Source organism: Chiloscyllium plagiosum, unplaced genomic scaffold (assembly GCF_037043375.1).
Source record: "Chiloscyllium plagiosum isolate Xiang-an unplaced genomic scaffold, Cpla_swu_hap1 HiC_scaffold_53Y, whole genome shotgun sequence".
In the NCBI taxonomy this organism is placed as follows: domain Eukaryota; kingdom Metazoa; phylum Chordata; class Chondrichthyes; order Orectolobiformes; family Hemiscylliidae; genus Chiloscyllium; species Chiloscyllium plagiosum.
Window position 1 is genome coordinate 11,848,352 of NW_028270192.1, and position 10,000 is coordinate 11,858,351.

At 64.6% G+C, this 10,000-nt stretch overlaps 1 protein-coding gene across 2 annotated transcripts in view; it reads left to right on the forward strand.

Moving 5' to 3' along the window:
- Nucleotides 1–10,000, forward strand: part of LOC148134627 (kinesin heavy chain-like) — a 64,449-nt gene that overhangs the window by 17,494 nt on the left and 36,955 nt on the right. For both annotated transcript variants that reach the window (XM_087985663.1, XM_087985664.1), the window contains exons 5-6: nt 6,383–6,484; nt 8,446–8,506. In XM_087985663.1, coding sequence (XP_087841789.1) covers nt 6,383–6,484; nt 8,446–8,506 — 163 coding nt within the window. The remainder of the gene's footprint in view (nt 1–6,382; nt 6,485–8,445; nt 8,507–10,000) is intronic.

The following is a 10,000-nucleotide window of genomic DNA, read 5'->3' on the forward strand; positions in this document are numbered from 1 at the left end:
CGGTCTCCCCTCGGTCAGACCCACACTCGGAGCACCGTGCACAGTTCCCCGGTCTCCCCTCGGTCAGACCCACACTCGGAGCACCGTGCACAGTTCCCCGGTCTCCCCTCGGTCAGACCCACACTCGGAGCACCGTGCACAGTTCCCCGGTCTCCCCTCGGTCAGACCCACACTCGGAGCACCGTGCACAGTTCCCCGGTCTCCCCTCGGTCAGACCCACACTCGGAGCACCGTGCACAGTTCCCCGGTCTCCCCTCGGTCAGACCCACACTCGGAGCACCGTGCACAGTTCCCCGGTCTCCCCTCGGTCAGACCCACACTCGGAGCACCGTGCGCAGTTCCTCGGTCTCCCCTCAGTCAGACCCACACTCGGAGCCCCGTGCGCAGTTCCCCGGTCTCCCTCAGACCCACACTCGGAGCACCGTGCACAGTTCCCCGGTCTCCCCTCGGTCAGACCCACACTCGGAGCACCGTGCACAGTTCCCCGGTCTCCCCTCGGTCAGACCCACACCCGGAGCACCGTGCACAGTTCCCCGGTCTCCCTCAGACCCACACTCGGAGCACCTTGCACAGTTCCCCGGTCTCCCCTCGGTCAGACCCACACTCGGAGCACCGTGCACAGTTCCCCGGTCTCCCCTCGGTCAGAACCACACTCGGAGCCCCGTGCACAGTTCCCCGGTCTCCCTCCCTCAGACCCACACTCGGAGCCCCGTGCACAGTTCCCCGGTCTCCCTCCCTCAGACCCACACTCGGAGCACCGTGCACAGTTCCCCGGTCTCCCCTCGGTCAGACCCACACTCGGAGCACCGTGCACAGTTCCCCGGTCTCCCCTCGGTCAGACCCACACCCGGAGCACCGTGCACAGTTCCCCGGTCTCCCTCAGACCCACACTCGGAGCACCGTGCACAGTTCCCCGGTCTCCCCTCGGTCAGACCCACACTCGGAGCACCGTGCACAGTTCCCCGGTCTCCCCTCGGTCAGACCCACACTCGGAGCACCGTGCACAGTTCCCCAGTCTCCCCTCGGTCAGACCCACACTCGGAGCACCGTGCACAGTTCCCCGGTCTCCCCTCGGTCAGACCCACACTCGGAGCACCGTGCACAGTTCCCCGGTCTCCCCTCGGTCAGACCCACACTCGGAGCCCCGTGCACAGTTCCCCGGTCTCCAATCGGTCAGACCCACACTCGGAGCACCGTGTACAGTTCCCCGATCTCCCCTCGGTCAGACCCACACTCGGAGCACCGTGCACAGTTCCCCGGTCTCCCCTCGGTCAGACCCACACTCGGAGCACCGTGCACAGTTCCCCGGTCTCCCCTCGGTCAGACCCACACTCGGAGCACCGTGCACAGTTCCCCGGTCTCCCCTCGGTCAGACCCACACTCGGAGCACCGTGCACAGTTCCCCGGTCTCCCCTCGGTCAGACCCACACTCGGAGCACCGTGCACAGTTCCCCGGTCTCCCCTCGGTCAGACCCACACTCGGAGCACCGTGCACAGTTCCCCGGTCTCCCCTCGGTCAGACCCACACTCGGAGCACCGTGCACAGTTCCCCGGTCTCCCCTCGGTCAGACCCACACTCGGAGCACCGTGCACAGTTCCCCGGTCTCCCCTCGGTCAGACCCACACTCGGAGCACCGTGCACAGTTCCCCGGTCTCCCCTCGGTCAGACCTACACTCGGAGCACCGTGCACAGTTCCCCGGTCTCCCTCCCTCAGACCCACACTCGGAGCACCGTGCACAGTTCCCCGGTCTCCCCTCGGTCAGACCCGCACTCGGAGCACCGTGCACAGTTTCCCAGTCTCCCTCCCTCAGACCCACACTCGGAGCACCGTGCACAGTTCCCCGGTCTCCCCTAGGTCAGACCCACACTCGGAGCACCGTGCACAGTTCCCCGGTCTCCCCTCGGTCAGACCCACACTCGGAGCACCGTGCACAGTTCCCCGGTCTCCCCTCGGTCAGACCCACACTCGGAGCACCGTGCACAGTTCCCCGGTCTCCCCTCGGTCAGACCCACACTCGGAGCACCGTGCACAGTTCCCCGGTCTCCCTCGGTCAGACCCACACTCGGAGCACCGTGCACAGTTCCCCGGTCTCCCCTCGGTCAGACCCACACTCGGAGCCCCGTGCACAGTTCCCCGGTCTCCCCTCGGTCAGACCCACACTCGGAGCACCGTGCACAGTTCCCCGGTCTCCCCTCGGTCAGACCCACACTCGGAGCACCGTGCGCAGTTCCCCAGTCTCCCCTCGGTCAGACCCCGCACTCGGAGCACCGTGCACAGTTCCCCGGTCTCCCCTCGGTCAGACCCACACTCGGAGCACCGTGCACAGTTCCCCGGTCTCCCCTCGGTCAGACCCACACTCGGAGCACCGTGCACAGTTCCCCGGTCTCCCCTCGGTCAGACCCACACTTGGAGCACCGTGCACAGTTCCCCGGTCTCCCCTCGGTCAGACCCACACTCGGAGCACCGTGCACAGTTCCCCGGTCTCCCCTCGGTCAGACCCACACTCGGAGCCCCGTGCACAGTTCCCCGGTCTCCCTCCCTCAGACCCACACTCGGAGCACCGTGCACAGTTCCCCGGTCTCCCCTCGGTCAGACCCACACTCGGAGCACCGTGCACAGTTCCTCGGTCTCCCTCGGTCAGACCCACACTCGGAGCACCGTGCACAGTTCCCCGGTCTCCCCTCGGTCAGACCCACACTCGGAGCACCGTGCACAGTTCCCCGGTCTCCCCTCGGTCAGACCCACACTCGGAGCACCGTGCACAGTTCCCCGGTCTCCCTCGGTCAGACCCACACTCGGAGCACCGTGCACAGTTCCCCGGTCTCCCCTCGGTCAGACCCCACACTCGGAGCACCGTGCACAGTTCCCCGGTCTCCCTGGGTCAGACCCACACTCGGAGCACCGTGCACAGTTCCCCGGTCTCCCCTCGGTCAGACACACACCCGGAGCACCGTGCACAGTTCCCCGGTCTCCCCTCGGTCAGACCCACAGTCGGAGCACCGTGCACAGTTTCCCGGTCTCCCCTCGGTCAGACCCACACTCGGTGCACCGTGCACAGTTCCCCGGTCTCCCCTGGGTCAGACCCACACTCGGAGCACCGTGCACAGTTCCCCGGTCTCCCCTCGGTCAGACACACACTCGGAGCACCGTGCACAGTTCCCCGGTCTCCCCTGGGTCAGACCCACACTCGGAGCACCGTGCGCAGTTCCCCGGTCTCCCCTCGGTCAGACCCACACTCGGAGCACCGTGCACAGTTCCCCGGTCTCCCTCGGTCAGACCCACACTCGGAGCACCGTGCACAGTTCCCCGGTCTCCCCTCGGTCAGACCCACACTCGGAGCACCGTGCACAGTTCCCCGGTCTCCCTCGGTCAGACACACACTCGGAGCACCGTGCACAGTTCCCCGGTCTCCCTCGGTCAGACCCACACTCGGAGCACCGTGCACAGTTCCCCGGTCTCCCCTCGGTCAGACCCACACTCGGAGCACCGTGCACGAGTTCCCCGGTCTCCCCTCGGTCAGACCCACACTCGGAGCACCGTGAACAGTTCCCCGGTCTCCCTCGGTCAGACCACACTCGGAGCACCGTGCACAGTTCCCCGGTCTCCCCTCGGTCAGACCCACACTCGGAGCACCGTGCACAGTTCCCCGGTCTCCCCTCGGTCAGACCCACACTCGGAGCACCGTGCACAGTTCCCCGGTCTCCCTCGGTCAGACCCACACTCGGAGCACCGTGCACAGTTCCCCGGTCTCCCCTCGGTCAGACCCACACTCGGAGCACCGTGCACAGTTCCCCGGTCTCCCCTCGGTCAGACCCACACTCGGAGCACCGTGCACAGTTCCCCGGTCTCCCCTCGGTCAGACCCACACTCGGAGCACCGTGCACAGTTCCCCGGTCTCCCCTCGGTCAGACCCACACTCGGAGCACCGTGCACAGTTCCCCGGTCTCCCTCGGTCAGACCCACACTCGGAGCACCGTGCACAGTTCCCCGGTCTCCCCTCGGGTCAGACCCACACTCGGAGCACCGTGCACAGTTCCCCGGTCTCCCCTCCGGTCAGACCCACACTCGGAGCACCGTGCACAGTTCCCCGGTCTCCCCTCGGTCAGACCCACACTCGGAGCACCGTGCACAGTTCCCCGGTCTCCCTCGGGTCAGACCCACACTCGGAGCACCGTGCACAGTTCCCCGGTCTCCCCTGGGTCAGACCCACACTCGGAGCACCGTGCACAGTTCCCCGGTCTCCCCTGGGTCAGACCCACACTCGGAGCACCGTGCACAGTTCCCCGGTCTCCCCTCGGTCAGACCCACACTCGGAGCACCGTGCTACAGTTCCCCGGTCTCCCCCTCGGTCAGACCCACACTCGGAGCACCGTGCACAGTTCCCCGGTCTCCCTCGGTCAGACCCACACTCGGAGCACCGCGCACAGTTCCCCGGTCTCCCCTCGGTCAGACCCACACTCGGAGCACCGTGCACAGTTCCCCGGTCTCCCCTCGGTCAGACCCACACTCGGAGCACCGTGCACAGTTCCCCGGTCTCCCCTCGGTCAGACCCACACTCGGAGCACCGTGCACAGTTCCCCGGTCTCCCCTCGGTCAGACCCACACTCGGAGCACCGTGCACAGTTCCCCGGTCTCCCCTCGGTCAGACCCACACTCGGAGCACCGTGCACAGTTCCCCGGTCTCCCCTCGGTCAGACCCACACTCGGAGCACCGTGCACAGTTCCCCGGTCTCCCCTCGGTCAGACCCCTCGGCCGCACCGTGCACAGTTCCCCCGGTCTCCCCTCGGTCAGACCCACACTCGGAGCACCGTGCACAGTTCCCCGGTCTCCCCTCGGTCAGACCCACACTCGGAGCACCGTACGCAGTTCCCCGGTCTCCCCCTCGGTCAGACCCACACTCGGAGCACCGTGCACAGTTCCCCGGTCTCCCCTCGGTCAGACCCACACTCGGAGCACCGTGCACAGTTCCCGGTCTCCCCTCGGTCAGACCCACACTCGGAGCACCGTGCACAGTTCCCCGGTCTCCCCTCGGTCAGACCCACACTCGGAGCACCGTGCACAGTTCCCCGGTCTCCCTGGGTCAGACCCACACTCGGAGCACCGTGCACAGTTCCCCGGTCTCCCTGGGTCAGACCCACACTCGGAGCACCGCGCACAGTTCCCCCGGTCTCCCCTGGGTCAGACCCACACTCGGAGCACCGTGCACAGTTCCCCGGTCTCCCCTCGGTCTGACCCACACTCGGAACACCGTGTACAGTTCCCCGGTCTCCCCTCGGTCAGACCCACACTCGGAGCACCGTGCACAGTTCCCCGGTCTCCCTGGGTCAGACCCACACTCGGAGCACCGCGCACAGTTCCCCGGTCTCCCCTCGGTCAGACCCACACTCGGAGCACCGCGCACAGTTCCCCGGTCTCCCCTCGGTCAGACCCACACTCGGAGCACCGTGCACAGTTCCCCGGTCTCCCCTCGGTCAGACCCACACTCGGAGCACCGTGCACAGTTCCCCGGTCTCCCCTCGGTCAGACCCACACTCGGAGCACCGTGCACAGTTCCCCGGTCTCCCCTCGGTCAGACCCACACTCGGAGCACCGTGCACAGTTCCCCGGTCTCCCCTCGGTCAGACCCACACTCGGAGCACCGTGCACAGTTCCCCGGTCTCCCCTCGGTCAGACCCACACTCGGAGCACCGTGCACAGTTCCCCCGGTCTCCCCTCGGTCAGACCCACACTCGGAGCACCGTGCACAGTTCCCCGGTCTCCCCTCGGTCAGACCCACACTCGGAGCACCGTACGCAGTTCCCCGGTCTCCCCCTCGGTCAGACCCACACTCGGAGCACCGTGCACAGTTCCCCGGTCTCCCCTCGGTCAGACCCACACTCGGAGCACCGTGCACAGTTCCCCGGTCTCCCCTCGGTCAGACCCACACTCGGAGCACCGTGCACAGTTCCCCGGTCTCCCCTCGGTCAGACCCACACTCGGAGCACCGTGCACAGTTCCCCGGTCTCCCTGGGTCAGACCCACACTCGGAGCACCGTGCACAGTTCCCCGATCTCCCCTCGGTCAGACCCACACTCGGAGCACCGTGCACAGTTCCCCGGTCTCCCCTCCCTCAGACCCACACTCGGAGCACCGTGCACAGTTCCCCGGTCTCCCCTCGGTCAGACCCACACTCGGAGCACCGTGCACAGTTCCCCGGTCTCCCCTCCCTCAGACCCACACTCAGAGCACCATACACAGTTCCCCGGTCTCCCCTCGGTCAGACCCACACTCGGAGCACCGTGCACAGCTCCCTGGTCGCCGTAACCCTCCTCGGTCCGACTGGTCATTGGAACGCAGGGCAAGCTGACCCACGCTGACCGGTGGCGAATTATTTTCCCAGTTTGAACCAGAAACTGGAGCTGGCATTAGAGAGGCTGAGGGCTGACCACGAGAGGCTGGAGAAGGAGCAGACAGAAAAGAGCCAACAGCTGCAGGAGCTGACGTGAGTTTTAGACAGCCAACACCCCCCCCTTCCCCTCTGTGCCTTCCCCCACCCCTGCTCCCCCCCCAAACCCTCCACCAGCCCTTCCCTCCGTTCCCTGGCCCATTTTGGTAAAGGAGACAGAGGCAGGAGTTGGATGGTTAATGCCGGGAGAAAGCAGGGACTGCAGGTGCTGGACAGTCAACATTTCGGCCCTTCATCAGAACCCCCCCCCCCAACCCCCCACACACCAAGGGAGTTACGGAGACCGGGGGACAGTGACACACACAGAGATAGGGAGGGGCTGTAGGGGGCCGGAGGGGGTGACACACACAGAGATAGGGAGGGGGTGTAGGGGGCTGGAGGGGGGTGACACACACAGAGATAGGGAGGGGGTGTAGGGGGCTGGAGGGGGGGGTGACACACACAGAGATAGGGAGGGGGTGTAGGGGGCCGGAGGGGGTGACACACACAGAGATAGGGAGGGGGTGTAGGGGGCTGGAGGGGGTGACACACACAGAGATAGGGAGGGGGTGTAGGGGGCTGGAGGGGGGTGACACAGACAGAGATAGGGAGGGGGTGTAGGGGGCTGGAGGGGGGTGACACACACAGAGATAGGGAGGGGGTGTAGGGGGTGACAGAGATCGGGGGGGTGACTGGGTTTTGGTGTGTAAACAGGGTGCATGGCCAGTGTTATCTGCAGTGATGGAGCTGAGATGTGAGGGGGGTGGGGGTGAATTCGGACAATGTGGGGAGACGGACAGAGATAGGGAGGGGGTGGGGGTGAATTCGGACAATGTGGGGAGACAGACTGAGATGTGAGGGGGTGGGGGTGAATTCGGACAATGTGGGGAGACAGACTGAGATGTGAGGGGGTGGGGGTGAATTCGGACAATGTGGGGAGACAGACTGAGATAGGGAGGGGGTGGGGGTGAATTCGGACAATGTGGGGAGACGGACAGAGATGTGAGGGGGTGGGGGTGAATTCGGACAATGTGGGGACACAGACAGACAGAGACAGGGAGGGGGTGGGGGTGAATTCGGACAATGTGGGGAGACAGACTGAGATAGGGAGGGGGTGGGGGTGAATTCGGACAATGTGGGGAGACAGACAGAGACAGGGAGGGGGTGGGGGTGAATTCGGACAATGGGGGGAGACAGACTGAGATAGGGAGGGGGGTGGGGGTGAATTCGGACAATGTGGGGAGACAGACAGAGACAGGGAGGGGGTGGGGGTGAATTCGGACAATGTGGGGAGACGGACAGAGATAGGGAGGGGGGTGGGGGTGAATTCGGACAATGTGGGTAGACAGACTGAGACAGGGAGGGGGTGGGGGTGAATTCGGACAATGTGGGTAGACAGACTGAGACAGGGAGGGGGGTGGGGGTGAATTCGGACAATGGGGGGAGACGGACAGAGATAGGGAGGGGGTGGGGGTGAATTCGGACAATGTGGGTAGACAGACTGAGATAGGGAGGGGGTGGGGGTGAATTCGGACAATGTGGGGAGACGGGCAGAGATAGGGAGGGGGTGGGGGTGAATTCGGACAATGTGGGGACACAGACAGACTGGGACAGGGAGGGGGTGGGGGTGAATTCGGACAATGTGGGTAGACAGACTGAGATAGGGAGGGGGTGGGGGTGAATTCGGACAATGTGGGGAGACGGACAGAGATAGGGAGGGGGTGGGGGTGAATTCGGACAATGTGGGGAGACAGACTGAGACAGGGAGGGGGTGGGGGTGAATTCGGACAATGTGGGGAGACAGACTGAGACAGGGAGGGGGTGGGGGTGAATTTGGACAATGTGGGGACACAGACTGAGATGTGAGGGGGTGGGGGTGAATTCGGACAATGTGGGGAGACAGACTGAGACAGGGAGGGGGTGGGGGTGAATTCGGACAATGGGGGGAGACGGACAGACATAGTGACACACTGTGATCTATTTCCCCCATCTGATACACCGTCCATCCTCTCCCACAGATTTCTCCACGATCGCCATGAACAGTCCAAACAGGATCTTAAAGGTCTTGAGGAGACTGTGGTCAGTATGAGAGGGAGCTGTACCCTGTATCTACCCCCCTGTCCCTGGGAGTGGGGGATGGTGTAGAGGGAGCTGTACCCTGTATCTACCCCCCTGTCCCTGGGAGTGGGGGACGGTGTAGAGGGAGCTGTACCCTGTATCTACCCCCCTGTCCCTGGGAGTGGGGGATGGTGTAGAGGGAGCTGTACCCTGTATCTACCCCCCTGTCCCTGGGAGTGGGGGACGGTGTAGAGGGAGCTGTACCCTGTATCTACCCCCCTGTCCCTGGGAGTGGGGGACGGTGTAGAGGGAGCTGTACCCTGTATCTACCCCCCTGTCCCTGGGAGTGGGGGATGGTGTAGAGGGAGCTGTACCCTGTATCTACCCCCCTGTCCCTGGGAGTGGGGGACGGTGTAGAGGGAGCTGTACCCTGTATCTAACCCCCTGTCCCTGGGAGTGGGGGCGGTGTAGAGGGAGCTGTACCCTGTATCTACCCCCCTGTCCCTGGGAGTGGGGGATGGTGTAGAGGGAGCTGTACCCTGTATCTACCCCCCTGTCCCTGGGAGTGGGGGATGGTGTAGAGGGAGCTGTACCCTGTATCTACCCCCCTGTCCCTGGGAGTGGGGGATGGTGTAGAGGGAGCTGTACCCTGTATCTACCCCCCTGTCCCTGGGAGGGGGGGATGGTGTAGAGGGAGCTGTACCCTGTATCTAACCCCCTGTCCCTGGGAGTGGGGGACGGTGTAGAGAGCTGTACCCTGTATCTACCCCCCTGTCCCTGGGAGTGGGGGATGGTGTAGAGGGAGCTGTACCCTGTATCTACCCCCCTGTCCCTGGGAGTGGGGGATGGTGTAGAGGGAGCTGTACCCTGTATCTACCCCCCTGTCCCTGGGAGTGGGGGACGGTGTAGAGGGAGCTTTACTCTGTATCTAACCCCCTGTCCCTGGGAGTGGGGGACGGTGTAGAGGGAGCTGTACCCTGTATCTAACCCCCTGTCCCTGGGAGGGGGGGACAGTGTAGAGGGAGCTGTACCCTGTATCTAACCCCCCTGTCCCTGGGAGGGGGGGACGGTGTAGAGGGAGCTGTACCCTGTATCTAACCCCCTGTCCCTGGGAGTGGGGGATGGTGTAGAGGGAGCTGTACCCTGTATGTAACCCCCTGTCCCTGGGAGTGGGGGACGGTGTAGAGGGAGCTGTACCCTGTATCTAACCCCCTGTCCCTGGGAGTGGGGGATGGTGTAGAGGGAGCTGTACCCTGTATCTAACCCCCTGTCCCTGGGAGTGGGGGACGGTGTAGAGGGAGCTTTACTCTGTATCTAACCCCCTGTCCCTGGGAGTGGAGGGACAGTGTAGAGGGAGCTGTACCCTCTACCTAATCCCCTGTCCCTGGGAGTGGGGGACGATGTAGAGGGAGCTGTACCCTGTACCTAACCCCCTGTCCCTGGGAGTGGGGACAGTGTAGAGGGAGCTGTACCCTGTATCTAACCCCCTGTCCCTGGGAGTGGGGACAGTGTAGA